At 47.1% G+C, this 13362-nt stretch overlaps 1 protein-coding gene across 10 annotated transcripts in view; it reads left to right on the top strand.

Annotated features, from left to right (window-relative positions):
* The window catches only part of ATP11C (ATPase phospholipid transporting 11C), a 60083-nt gene that overhangs the window by 39086 nt on the left and 7635 nt on the right, over positions 1–13362 (top strand). For 6 of the 10 annotated variants that reach the window (XM_040614859.1, XM_040614861.1, XM_040614853.1 and 3 more), the window contains exons 19-28: positions 382–645; positions 984–1158; positions 1855–1957; positions 3075–3220; positions 3590–3649; positions 4713–4840; positions 7364–7499; positions 9338–9403; positions 10236–10339; positions 11815–11968. In XM_040614859.1, coding sequence (XP_040470793.1) covers positions 382–645; positions 984–1158; positions 1855–1957; positions 3075–3220; positions 3590–3649; positions 4713–4840; positions 7364–7499; positions 9338–9403; positions 10236–10339; positions 11815–11968 — 1336 coding nt within the window. Of the gene's footprint in view, positions 1–381; positions 646–983; positions 1159–1854; positions 1958–3074; positions 3221–3589; positions 3650–4712; positions 4841–7363; positions 7500–8816; positions 8833–9337; positions 9404–10235; positions 10340–11814; positions 11969–13362 lie in introns of all 10 variants that reach the window. The other 4 variants (XR_005831038.1, XM_040614860.1, XM_040614854.1 and 1 more) reach the window with 1 other exon arrangement.

The following is a 13362-nucleotide window of genomic DNA, read 5'->3' as shown; positions in this document are numbered from 1 at the left end:
GCTAAAATTGGCTGATGTAGCAGGAATTAGGATATATTAATGAAACTACAGAATTACTCATGCTTCTAGAGAGCGAATTAGGCACGCAGTGTTAATTTGTACAGCAAAACAAATTCAGTTACAGTAACTGCACCTGTAAATTAAACTCTTGACTTTTAGGTCTCACAGTGTAAAGCGGTGATTTGTTTGTTTGTTTTTTTTAGCTGCAAATAAAAATTTGGGATTGATGACTTCTAATCCTTATTCCGGTGGCAGTGGTCTCTCCAGCACGGGGCAAATCAATTCACTTCTACTAAGCTGGTGTTTCCTACCTGCAAAATAAGGGTTATATGGGTTAAGCACGGGCCAACCTGAGCAGTGATGTTTTGCTTCTGCTTGCAGGCTGCAGGAGCAGTCGGCAGAGACGATTGAAGCTCTGCACGCAGCTGGCATGAAGGTTTGGGTGCTGACGGGAGACAAGATGGAAACTGCCAAATCCACCTGCTATGCCTGCAGGCTCTTCCAGACCAGCACCGAGCTGCTGGAGCTGACGGCGAAAACGGTGGGTGAGAGTGAAAGAAAGGAGGATCGGCTCCATGAGCTGCTGATGGAGTACCATAAAAAGCTGATTCAGGAGATTCCCAGGAACCGGGGAGGCCTGAAGAGGTAAGTGAGCGAGAGGGCACAGCCCGTGCATGTTCTGGATTCAGATGCGAAGTCTGTAGAGAAAACGGGACCACGCGGTGGCCCTGGGGGGCTGGCTACTGGCAGACACCGTGGCTGGCACCTTTGCTTTGCTCATCATCCCTGGTATTTGTGGGTTTTGAAGTTAATTACACAGTTCCCTTGGCAAAGGGTGCAGATTAAATCCAAGGTTGCTATACCCCCCGAAAGGGATGGGAAGAAGATTAATACAAAAGTAATTTCTTTTTCCCTAAGATGATACCAGCAGCTACGTTGACTTAAAATCTGATTTTATTTCAAACGTGTTCTTTGTGTCCCAGAAGCTGGACGTTGACTCAAGAATATGGCCTGATTATAGATGGCTCGACGCTGTCGCTGATACTCAACCCTTCTCAGGACTCCAGTTCTAGCAATTACAAAAACATATTTCTACAAATCTGCTTGAAGTGTACTGCAGTCCTCTGCTGCCGGATGGCTCCTTTGCAGAAAGCACAGGTATTTACTCTACTTTTAACTGACTGAAGTATGTCATTAGGTGATGTGATTCTTTTTAATCCTTTGGCTGGGACTTCACTTGATCTTCTTAATCAGCTAGGACTACTCCAGGCTGTGTGTAAGTCTCATCTGAGCTTCACAGTGTGGTGGAAACACATGAAACACACCAGTCTTTGAAATCTGAATGTAAAACCTTTGTTTAATATGCTTGCAGGAAGCCACAAACCCAAGCCAATTAGAAATAAACAAAACCCCCTGCTTGTTCTTTTTTCCCTTTCCAAATTTGTCAAGTGGAGTCTGTGACTTCCTCATGCCTGCTGGTGGTATCCGAGCCTGATAAGCGGCGTGTTTCTGCCCCTCTTCCACGGGAGGGTTTCCCCCTGAAACACATGGGACGTCCCCCCTCTGGGAGAGCAGGGTCTGGCAGAAGGGAAGGGTGGGATGCTGCTGCCTGGGATTTGTTTTTAAATATTGTTCTTCAGCCCTGTGCAGCTGGATCTTGGCTTCTGCTCGGTGAGTGCGAAGGAAGGAAGGAGGAATTTTATTAATCTGAACTCTCCGGGGGTTGTTTTGCTGCCGTAGAAGCCTGGCTGCTTGTCCTGGGGGGTCTCTTGCAAGTGGGGCAGTGGGAGGTCTCTGGAGGCTTTTTAACTGAATTTGTGGTTTCTGTTGCTCTCCTTTTTTTAAATCTTTTAGATTGTGCGAATGGTGAAGAACACAAAAGGGAGCCCGATAACCCTTTCCATAGGGGATGGTGCAAATGATGTCAGTATGATTTTGGAAGCACATGTGGGAATAGGTGAGAACCCTGATAACATCCGTCTGACACCTAAGACCTGTCTGCTGTTGCTGGGTTTCACTGTCGAGGTGCAGTCAGTATTTCTGATTGTACATGGATGAACTGATCCTGCTGAAAAATGCAGGAAGCCTGCTGTTGCTTCCTATGGAGCCAGGGTAACTCCAGGTAAACGCTTGGGATCATCATGCCCTGCCCACCTTTGATAGTACCGCTCTCTTTACCGGTGATAAACTGCAGATTGTGTTCCAGAACTCTGTGGCCAAATTCAAAGTGGTAAAGTTTACTCACTGGTCAGAAAAAAAAAAAAAGAAAAGGCAAAAGTAGCAAATTGATGGGTGATTACCAGCAGTTGTTGCAAAGGCAGCGCAATGAAAGGATCAGAATTTATTTAGGGCTGACTGGGCTACAGCTGCTAGTAACTCAACACTGGCGACCTGCGCATGTTTCCCAGGGGCTGATGCTCAGTTATGTCGTGTCAGTCCTGTGTGACTGACATCAGGCTGGAAACTATCCTGCTTTCTGCAGATTGGTGTCAGACATCTGGGAATTACTGGAGATTTTTGCAATGCAGCTGAAGAAGGGTCAATGGAAGAGAAAGGGCAGCCTCTTTACCTGGGGCTGTTGGAGATGCCGCAGTGCCCTCTAACGCACGGGGTTGTGGTGCAGCTCGTTTGGCTGTGGCTTTTGAGGGAACAAAATTTTGAGGGAACAAAACTGTCTTTCTGGAGCTCAGCCCTGCGGGGATGTCTCGGGGGGGCTGAGCGTCCGCAGTGAAATAACAGGGCTGTGTGAGGTGCGGGCAAGCTCGTGGGGAAGCCAGTTCCTTATCGCTTATCAGGTCTGCTTAGATACTTCTCACCACACTCTTACACAGGAACTCAGACAGCAACCTAAATATAGCTTAAAAACTCCAGAGGCAGGTCTGAGTGGTGTGGAGCCAAAACCACACCGAGTCTTGCAGCACGTTAATGTTTTGCTCTCCTGGGGCACTTGAGAAGGAAATATGTCCTTTTGTCGTGCCTTGGGATGCTGAGGGATGTGAACAAGCCTAGTGGGTAGCATCAGTCTAGATTCCAGTCCCATAGGGATTAACCCCTCGCCACGCTTCTGTCTCCAGGTATAAAAGGCAAAGAAGGACGGCAGGCTTCCAGAAACAGTGACTATGCTGTGCCAAAGTTTAAACATTTAAGAAAATTGCTACTAGCACACGGGCATTTGTATTACGTGAGAATAGCACACCTTGTACAGTATTTCTTCTATAAGGTAAGGATGCGTGTGCAGCTTATTTCTTTGTTTATACTACGGATTTGTTTGACAATAGAAAAAAACCAGGGAAAAATGTGTAGGCTATTCTGTAGCTCTGTTTTCCTTCCCTAGAACAGGCTGTGTCTGCCCTGTGCCTGTCACTTGAAAACAGCGCTTACAGGGGAATGTGAACATGGCTTCTTCCAGTGCCTTCCGCAGATACCAGCTACACGCTGTATTAGTTTTGTGTTGGGTAGAAAACGCCTACCCTAACTTGTCTGATGCTGTAATGTCAGACACCAATGCCTGATAACAGGAAAAGTTATTTGGCTTTAGACCAAGTCGTCAAGCTCTTCCCTGCTAACCGTTTGTGTTTTGTTTCCCTAGAACCTTTGCTTCATTTTACCGCAGTTTTTATACCAGTTCTTCTGTGGATTCTCACAGCAGGTAACTTCCAGTAACGTGCCTGTAAAGCCAAGATAAAAAGCAAGTGGCACAATGAGGCTTCCTAGCAGAAACTTGGCTTTTGCCTTCCTGCCTCTTCCCCACCTTGCTTTAGAGGATGGTAGGAGCCGACCTCATTGATCAGCACCATATCTGGAGCATATTTCTGAGACCCATAACTGGAAAGCAAGAAATCTGCTTTCATTCCTTTCGTATCCACCACCCATAAACAGACGGACATGTTCCTGGAGTAATGAGGGGGGGTTATCTGGTTTGTCTGACCAGATTTTGCTACTTCTGCCTGCCTTAAGAGAAAAATTTTTCAAAGACTTCCTGATCTTTCCTCCTCTGCTGCATTTCCCTGCATTAAAGGTGTCTCTCAAAAGAAAGAACATTTCATTCTTTTATGCAGCCTTTAAAAAAAGACACGCGATGAGTGTCTTCAGAGCCTTGCTTAGTCCGGGCAAGCGTCAGAGGGACAGATCCATGTGGTGAGTGGGTTCACGTGCTTGGAGACCAGAGCTTTGGCTTTTGTGTCAGCTTAGGGACTTTTGTGTCTATTTGGGCTCAAAAATAACGGTGAGGGGAGTAAAGGATAGGAGATAATTCTCCCTCGTCTTGGCAGAACCACTGGTGCTTTCTTTTTCTTTTTTAAAAAGAAGAAGCTATAGTTCCTCTAAACAGTGTAGTCTTTGAAGAGTCACAGGAGACATCAAGTGTATTAATAGAAGCAGCAGCAGCACAAAAGCAGCTACAGAAAAGCTGTGATAAGAGCTGTTTAATCACATTTTTCTGGAGAATGAGCTGGAGATGAGACCAGCCAAGTCACAAAACTTCCCAGTGGTGGGAGTGGGGTCCTGGCCAAGCAGCCTGTAGGTGCCTTGGCCTCCCCGGCATCACACGGAGCGTGACCCCTGTCAAATGACACTGTCTTATGTGGCTGTGACAAAGGGATGAGCCTGTAGGGTATGTACGGAGGCAAGGGCTGGAAACTTTTACTTTCTTTGTGGGGAGGCTTTTAAAGTGGAATTTCTGTCTCACTTTACTCTTTCTTCCTTTTTTAAAGCCACTGTACGATGCTGCTTATCTTACCATGTACAACATCTGCTTCACATCACTACCTATCCTGGCTTACAGCCTCCTGGAGCAGCATATCAACATCGACACACTGACCTCAGATCCTCAGCTGTATATGTAAGTGGCACTGGACTGGGTCAGCCTCCACACAACTTGGTTCACCACGGGGTTTTTTGGTTGGTGCAGGAGTGTAGGCAGGTGTCCCTGTCCCCTGTGGGTGGTGGGGTCGCCATGAACTGCAGAAAAGGCTGTTTCTGTCCCCACTGCTTCTGTGTTAGAGCTGAGCAACGTCCCATGTACTGCCTGTTTCTACGTATTTATGATTCCTAACAGTATCTGGCCTAGCAAATTGCACTGCTGTGTCACTATAGAAAAATAAACTGTAGGTGGAATTCTTCATCTGTAGGAAAAATCAAGCTGCAGGTGTAGCCAAGACCATTCATTCGTTTTAGCTCTGAGCCGGGCAGCATGAGCCAAGCACAGGATAGAGGGTGTAATGGATGGAGGGGAGATCTAGCTTTCAGGAGGAAGAAAGATCCATTTACTTTCAGAAAGATTAATGTTTCTGAAGCCCAGCTCAGGCAGGTAGTTTCTTACCTTGTCTAGATGGATGTCCTCCCCTAGGCTTCCCCTCCACAGGCCAAATCCCCATGCCAGAGCCAGTTACCAGGGAACTCTGCTCTTTGATCCGTACACTTGGAATTTTCTGCCGTGTTGCCCAGGGAAAGGACAGTTTAAGAGGAGACTGTCTCTCTCTGATTTTCTGGTTGCTTTCTCTCCTTCCTTGGTTGCAATGTGGAGAGGCTGCAACCTCCTATGGAAACCGAGACTCTTCCCATCTTCCTCCCACCCCTGCCCATACACACGCGCTTGGGTGCAGCCCTTCAGCAAGGACAAGGAAGATGCTTTTTGGGGGAAGCCCCTGTTCACGTGTCGCTGTTGCTAATTCCCTTGCCTGGCCGTAAGCTCAGCACAGAGTTCACCCCTGCGGAGAGAGCCCAGGTTGGGGCTGCTTTAGCCAGTGCCCCGTACAAGTCGTGTCACCACCATGTGATGCTCCTGAGCTGTGGAGGAGCTGTGTGTGGTACAGCTGCGCTCGAGCCAAGAGCGATGCCTTTGCAGGGACAGCAAAGGGAATTAGCAGGTGCCTAAAGATACCATGTGAAAGTTGCTTTAGGTATAGAAAAATCAGCAGGTGCAGCAAGAGCTGCAAGGCTAGGAAGGGGCTTGGGTGCTTCTGAAGTAAGCACTCAGATCTACGATTGATTAGACCTCTGTGCTCCTCCATTGGTATGGCAAAATGCCGCCATGTGCATTTTTAAATAAATTGGTAATGTAATATTGTGCAACATAGACCAATAACAGCCGGCCCCTGTGCATTGTGCTTGGTGGGCTGTCTGATCTCTGGGGTCTGTCCATTGAGGGAAAACAGATTAAATGTGCAGGCAGATAGCTTTAGCTTGAATATTCATGACTGCATGTGCTGCTGAGAGCAGAGTGACTGCTGTGCCTCTGCTTTACGGAGTGCTGAGTTGCTGCAGTGCAGATCTCTAGTCTGAGGCGCTGTAAAAAGCCTGTTTACGATGAGCGCTGCAGGACATAAATATGAATGCAAAACAGAGCTCGCGGTGAGGAAATTGGTTGTATTTTCTCTCCTTGCTATAAAACCCACTTACAGTCTGGTTTCTCTGTGCTCCCTACTCATACCCAAATTGCGGTGTGTTAGAGCATCGTTGCTGCATCATCGTGCATAGGATTCAATAGGGTTTTGTTTTAGAAACTGCCCTTACAGGAGCACAGCATCACACTGGTTTGCAAGGTGCATCTTGCTGAAAATGGATGTATTGCTTTAACAGTTAGGAAGAAAAATGAGAAAAGAATGAGTGTTTTTTGTTTTGCCAAAAACATGCTTTTATCCCCCCTTGAGTTTCAAATTTCAAAAAAATGTAATCTGAAAAGTTAACGATGCAGGAAACTTTAACTCCCTCCTGCCCTGATGGCTGCCCTGCACCCCCCAGGCTTTGTGTGTGGTCCCTGCAGAGCTCTGCTGCCTCCGTGCCAGATCTCATCCTATATTCAGCCAAGAGCCTCCTGCTACAACCCCCATGTTAAAAACACCCACCATACAATTCAGGAGGTTATTTTCAGCCTGTGCAAAAACCCCCACGGCTTCCAGGAATGGGACTCGCAGAGCTTTTCTCAAAGACAGAGTTTGTGCATTCAGCAAAAAGAGGGAAACACACCACGGATTCGCTGCATCTGGTACAGCTCTTTAGCATTGCCCCACTTTTAAAATTCAGCGGGCAATGTCAGATACCGTGGGCGGTGCAGGGGCTGCGGGAGAGGCTCAGGACAGCGTTACAGCTCTTCGCCTTGGGCTGCCTTGGATTCTAATCCAAGTTACCTAGAGGAGAAGGACAAAAGACATGAATGTGCTGAACCTCTTACAATTTCTCGTGACTGGCAGCTGCATATGGCATATGTTGTGTGTGTCCTGTACGCTGGCAGATATTTGTCTTTCACCTCCTTGTCTCCTACAGCGAGGGCTTGCTCCAGAGCCCGCTGATCACCTGGTGCAGGGGGCTTTGTAGCACGTCCTAATCATGACAGTGATGTTTTTGTTACTCCGTCTCTTGGCAGGAAGGTTTCAGATAATGCAATGCTGCAGTGGAGGCCATTCCTGTACTGGACCTTTCTGGGCGCCTTTGAAGGACTTGTGTTTTTCTTTGGGGTTTATTTTCTTTTTCAAAATTCATCGTTGGAAGATAATGGAAAGGTAACACCACCAAAAAAAATATTAATGAGTGTTTCTTCTGTGCGTTGCCTCTTTTATATGCCTGCAGGAAATATCTGCACGCTTAATCTGTGCAATGTGTCTCAAGTCTTGTCCGATGGTGTAGCCTTGCTTATGGTGTGATTCTGCAGCAAACGCTTGAAATAAAACATTTTTCAAAATCGCCATGGAGACAGGGCAGGGCTGGTTATACTCACTGGGTAAAATAACTAGTCTTACACACAGCTTTATTACAACCCAATGAGCTTTGCACAGTGCTCTTCCACTCTTCTGCATGGTCTCAGGCATTGGCCCAGGGTGGGAGCGGTGTCCATCCTTCCCTCCAGTGTGCCACCTGAAATTCAGCACACGTTTGGCTGGTTACAAGCAACTGAAATAGCACCTTTATAAGATGCTGCTGCTTAGCACAGACAGATGCAGGGCTGCTTGTGTGCTGTGCCTGCTCCAGGGTGTGATTTCTGCCTCCCTTTGCAAGGGGGGGGACGCTGGTGCTGGGGTTTTGCTGCTGTTTCTTGGCCGGCGTAAGTTCGCACCGCTGTCGGAACGAGCAGGCTGATCTTCCCCTGCTGCCCGCTCTCTCGTGCCTTGTGTTGGGACAAGTGCTTGCATCGCCACGTGGGCAAGGTGTGGGTGCTACTCCAGGTGATCTTACATAGAAAGGGGGCAGGTGGGGTGGGGTGTCAAGATTAATTTTTTTTCCCCGTTTTTTACTTTTCCTTTTTTCATTTTGCTGGTTAACTTGAGTACAGAGCAAAGCATTAGTGCAGCGCGTGGTGGACTGGGCTGTCTCAGGACCCCTTCTGCACGGGCGTGTGCAGTGTGTTATCAGATCTCAGCTGATGGAAAACTTCATTACACCATCACTTGTGAACCTTGAAAATACCTTAGCTTTTTTTAGTGGCTAACACTTGGAAAAAAGCTGATGAAACTTATGTATGTGTATGCAAACGTTGCATCAATGCCAACATTTATGGCCCCAGATAGATGCAGTCAAGCCCCTGTATTGTAGATTCAGTGCTTTTTTGTATTTATAGCCGTTCTGGATGTATTTGAATAAAACACGAAGCACTGATACATTCTGCAAATGCCTTCGGAGGTCAAGTCTATGTGGCACTAAAATAAGATCTGTGGTTATGTCCTGTTTTGTAAACACTTATGCCTGTAAGAACTGCTACCAGCAATTGTTCATAATATCCATGTGTGTTTGATTGACTCCTTTTTCGCTCTTATTGACTTTAATTTTTTTGCATTTTTTGAAAACTTTTACATTTCACTTTCTGTTTTAATGTATGCATTCAGATCTTGACAGCCTTTGGTAAGCATCCCTCCCATTCATTGCCATCATTTGGACTTATATACAGTATCTGCTTTTCTTTGTTGTGCATAGTCACTAGTATCTGCAAACCAAACCAGATGGAAAAATACCCATTGGTGCATTCTGCAAATGGGACTAAAACGAGATGATGAGCAGAGGTGTTGCAAGAAAGCAGAAACTGAGTAAATTACCAAGAAATCATGAAATACAGGTGGTCCAATGACTTGTATCCTCGATCGACATTGCTGTTAGTAGGAGGTTGTACCTGTCACCGTCCCAACTCTGGGTCACCCGTCTGTGTGGCACTGCATGGCACAGGGTAGCGTAGCGGGCGGCGAGTCTTGCGGGGTGCCCGGCGCCTCTCTGAGCATCAATCCCCTGTAGCAGTCGCTCCATCCCGTCCTTCCCTTCCACGCCCTGCTTGCACCCCTGTCCTCATTGTCGTTTCTGTGCCTCTCCAAGGAGATGGACTGAGGCATTTGTGGCAATGTAACCTATTTTTCAGGTTTTTGGGAATTGGACCTTTGGGACGATTGTTTTCACCGTGCTGGTGTTCACCGTCACTCTGAAGGTTAGGATCTTCCTTCCTTTTTTCAGTCACTTACACATGCATTGGAAAATGACTGCGATATGTGCTGTAAAATCATGCAGTAAATGTGTTCGAAGATGAAGTTTCTATGACTCTGTTTCCCACCACACTTAAATCTTCTGTTCTTCCACAGAGGCAAAACTTGCTTGTCGACCACTGTCGTTCTTGTAGCCTGTGGTCTGTATTCTTGGGCTGTGCTGGTCTAGAAGTATTTATGGTTTGGTTAAATTCCTATTTTTTGCGCTCTTTTGAGAACTCTAGTTGGTTATGGTTGTTTTTTTCCCCACACTTTCACTCCTTGGCATTCAGCTGCAGCAAGAGGAGAGGAGCAATGGAGAACCTGGGTTTGTCCACCTTGTTTCAGGCATGGTTAAGCACTGGAGGGACCCCAAAAGCACATCTGTCAAATAATAATAGCACATCTGCTTTGTTTCACAGAGCTTTCTAGAACAGTTTGTGTAGGACCTTACAAAAGGCCTTTTGTGTTTGGTTCAGGACAGCAGGTGGTGGCAGGAGGCAATTACAGTCCCTGTAACCCTTAGACATTTTCTTCCTGTAGCATCTGAGGTTGCATCAAATTCAATCTATTAAAAAGTGTCAGTTACAATTAGGAACTTGCTGTTTCCCTGTTGATATTGTGTCAGTCTGTAGCTATTGAATCTGGTACACATACACAGAGAGGTAGCTGTTTGGAGAACCTTCAACCTTAATGTGAAACCAGTCTGAAATTTTGTATAAATACAATCAAATACACCCTGCATCTAATGTATGTTCTGCCTTTATTTTTTTTATAATTTCTTTTTTGTTCACGCAGCTGGCATTAGATACCCGATTCTGGACATGGATGAACCACTTTGTGATTTGGGGCTCCCTTGCCTTCTATGTGTTTTTCTCATTCTTTTGGGGAGGAGTCATTTGGTAAGTGTCTTTTTCTTCTTTCCATGGTGCTTCCTTAGGGGAACGCCCAGCACTGGCTTTGCTGGGGTCGTGGCTGCAGCATCCCCTTGTTTGGGCTACCCAGAGATTTGCGGGTGTGTGCAGCCATGCTCCTTTCTCTGCCAGGGAGGGAAGGCATGGTATTTCCATCCAATGCCCATAAAAGCTGGTGCTGGAAGAGGGCTGTTGCATGATGAGACGTGTTCGAGGAAGTCTGTCAGCCTGCCGAAGGGGTAGCCTGAAAGCAGATCGTGCCCTGGTCGCCATCCAGGTGCTCGGCTTTGGCAAGAGGTGGTTTGCTTTTCTGCCCGTGGGGTCGTTTCTGGTGCTGAGGCCCTCGTATTCACTGGGAGCTGCTGGGGCAAATATCTCAGGATCTGTTTGTGCATGTGGATGGGAAAGAACGGAAAAATTGATGGTGGAAAGAATCTCAGTGATACAGAAGGAAGGAACAGATGAAGCAGGTTCAGAGCAAGGGTACCCAGCACTCTGGGGCAGCTTAAGAGGGAGAAATAAGCAGGAGAAAGTGCAGATCCTGCTGCTGAAATCCTGGATCTGAGGAGGAGAAGAAATTCTCATTGATTTGAACGTGACCAGGATTTTAGGCTTGATGTCTTGCAAGAGCAGGCAAGTGATAGTACATTACAAATACTAGTTTTTCCCATGCTGGAGTAGACATTCATGTCGACATTTACGGCAGGCAGCATCTCCCATTTTGCACCTTTGCTTTCCCATGGGCTAGGGCCGAGGGTTATTGGCTTGATCCTTGACCTAATAAAGATGTGGAACTGATTTAAATATTTTAATTGGTGGTCGTGGGCTTTAACTCTTCATCGTTCCCGACCAGCAGATTCAGATCTGTGATGTAGCCAGGTCTGTGTTGAAATGTGTGAGTTTTCTGCTGGTGTGTTTAACTTGCCCAATATTTTTGAGCTAATGCTAAGCAACAACTGCCTTGGGATCCTTGTCATCCGTTATTTATGAGTCATTTTTCAGCTGCATCTGTCTGTTCCCCTCCATCATTGAGGGAGGAAGAGGCAAATAATCCACTGGGACCAAGATTTCCACCATCAAAAGCAAATCGGAAGCTGGAGCAAAGTCCAGCGTTGAAATAAAATGATTTGATTTTTGATAAGGTGAATAGTTCATCTTTCAGTCATAGCAGCAAAATTCAAACCCCCCCTTCCCAACCCGAAACGAAAGGGATGCTGAAGGTGCAAAACACATTGTGTACAGTGAAAGTACAGTCCTCCAGAGCAAGCACAGCTGGAGGCAGCAGATGCGTTGGGAGAAGGATGGGCAGTTGAAAGAATGGATGTGTTTCTGTGCAGACTGTATCCATCTCCTTCTGAAAAGGAGGCGTTACTGCTAATAGTTTGATCTGAATCTACCTGTGATTCTGACCTTCTCGAGAAATTTGTGTTAACAAGAATTTCTTTGTGTCCTTTCTTTTTCAGGCCTTTCTTGAAGCAGCAAAGAATGTATTTTGTATTTGCCCATATGCTGACTTCAGTTTCCACGTGGCTGGCAATAATTCTCCTGATCTTTATCAGCCTTTTCCCAGAAATTCTTCTGATAGTTTTAAAAAATATAAAAGAGAAAAATCATCAGGTAAGGAACAAGATGATGTATCGCACGGTATTTTTAGGAAGACCTCTCTTATTCTTAAGCACCAGATGAACCTGTAAGAGTACCATATACCACTTGCATCTCCAAGGAAGGCTTTCTAGAGTCTTGTCGTGCTCTTTCACATGCCAGAAATACCAAGCAGCTCATCTGAAAATACCGCCTAGATCTGTAGCCAGGAGAGACTCAGCCCGTGCCTTTCCTAAGTTGCCTTCAGTGGATGGAAACCTGCCATCTCTTATAAAAGCACCTTATCCCTTTTCCAACCTGCACTGATCGTCAAACCCAGCATACTGTGTCCTGAAAAAACCTTTTTACATCAAACAACGCACCCATGATGTTCCCCTTAGGCATGTCCTCAGGTGCACAGGGAAGAGGGTCAGGTCTTGTCACGTTTTCCCACACCCCCCCCATAGTACCTGGGTCTCACACTGTGGTGTTCGCCTCGGTGTCCAGCTCTCCTGGAGAGCAGTTGGGTTCCTTAGCAGCTTTCCTCCACGGCTGAGGAGGGGGGCTCGTTTTAGAAGTGCAAACAGTCTCCTACAAGTTTTTGTCACTCCTGCGAGTGGTGAACGCCAGCACTGCCAGGTCACGACGCACGCTGTGCTGAGACCCCTGCCCCTTGCTCTCTGCTCGCCCAGAGGCACCCAGCATCCCCGCAGCACTGTCCCCCCGGGCAGCCCCTGCTCACCCCAGCCGTGCCGCCCGCCGCAGCCCCTCTCTGCCCCCGCGATGTCGGTGAGCCCTGCCTCGTGTTGCCAGCCAGCCCTGCCCTCTTGCCGTCAGGTTTATGTGTCCTTAGGCAGTGGTCAGGCACAGCTCTAGGGACACGGGCAGCACTGCCAGCACCCAGCAGGTGCTGGTGCCGTGCCTTTGGCCAGGGTGGCTCCCCAGCAGGTGGCCCGAGCTAGCCATCGCTCTGCCCGGCAGCACGGCTGCAGGGTTTGGCCAGCACAGAGGTGGCTTCTGCCCTGCCAGCCGTGCCCCGGGCCAGCACCGTGTACCAGCAATGCCCAGCCGGTCCGGCCGTGTCCCAGCACACCACGGGATGACATCCCAAATGCTGAGGTTCAAAACGAGCTTCTCTCCTCGAAGCTCTTCTATCCTGCGAGGTTTCAGTGCCCTCCCCTTGTCTGGGAAAACTTGTTGTCTTTGGTTCTTATTTAAAATTGGTGATTGTCTTAATTAAAAAAAAAATATATATCTTCAATGAAGTAGTAGAAATTTTCCTCTCCCATAACATTTGACGTACAAGCTTGACCCCAGTATCAGTGAAGTAAAACATGTATCTGCAAGACAAAAAAATCCCACCAAACGGTTAAAGTTGAAAACAATAGAGATGGTAAAAGAAGTATAGTTGAATTCTTTGAAGCGCCACG

The sequence above is a fragment of the Falco naumanni genome, chromosome 14 (assembly GCF_017639655.2).
Source record: "Falco naumanni isolate bFalNau1 chromosome 14, bFalNau1.pat, whole genome shotgun sequence".
Lineage (NCBI taxonomy): Eukaryota > Metazoa > Chordata > Aves > Falconiformes > Falconidae > Falco > Falco naumanni.
Note: the sequence above shows the minus strand (reverse complement) of the source record. Positions and strands in the feature narration are given on the sequence as shown.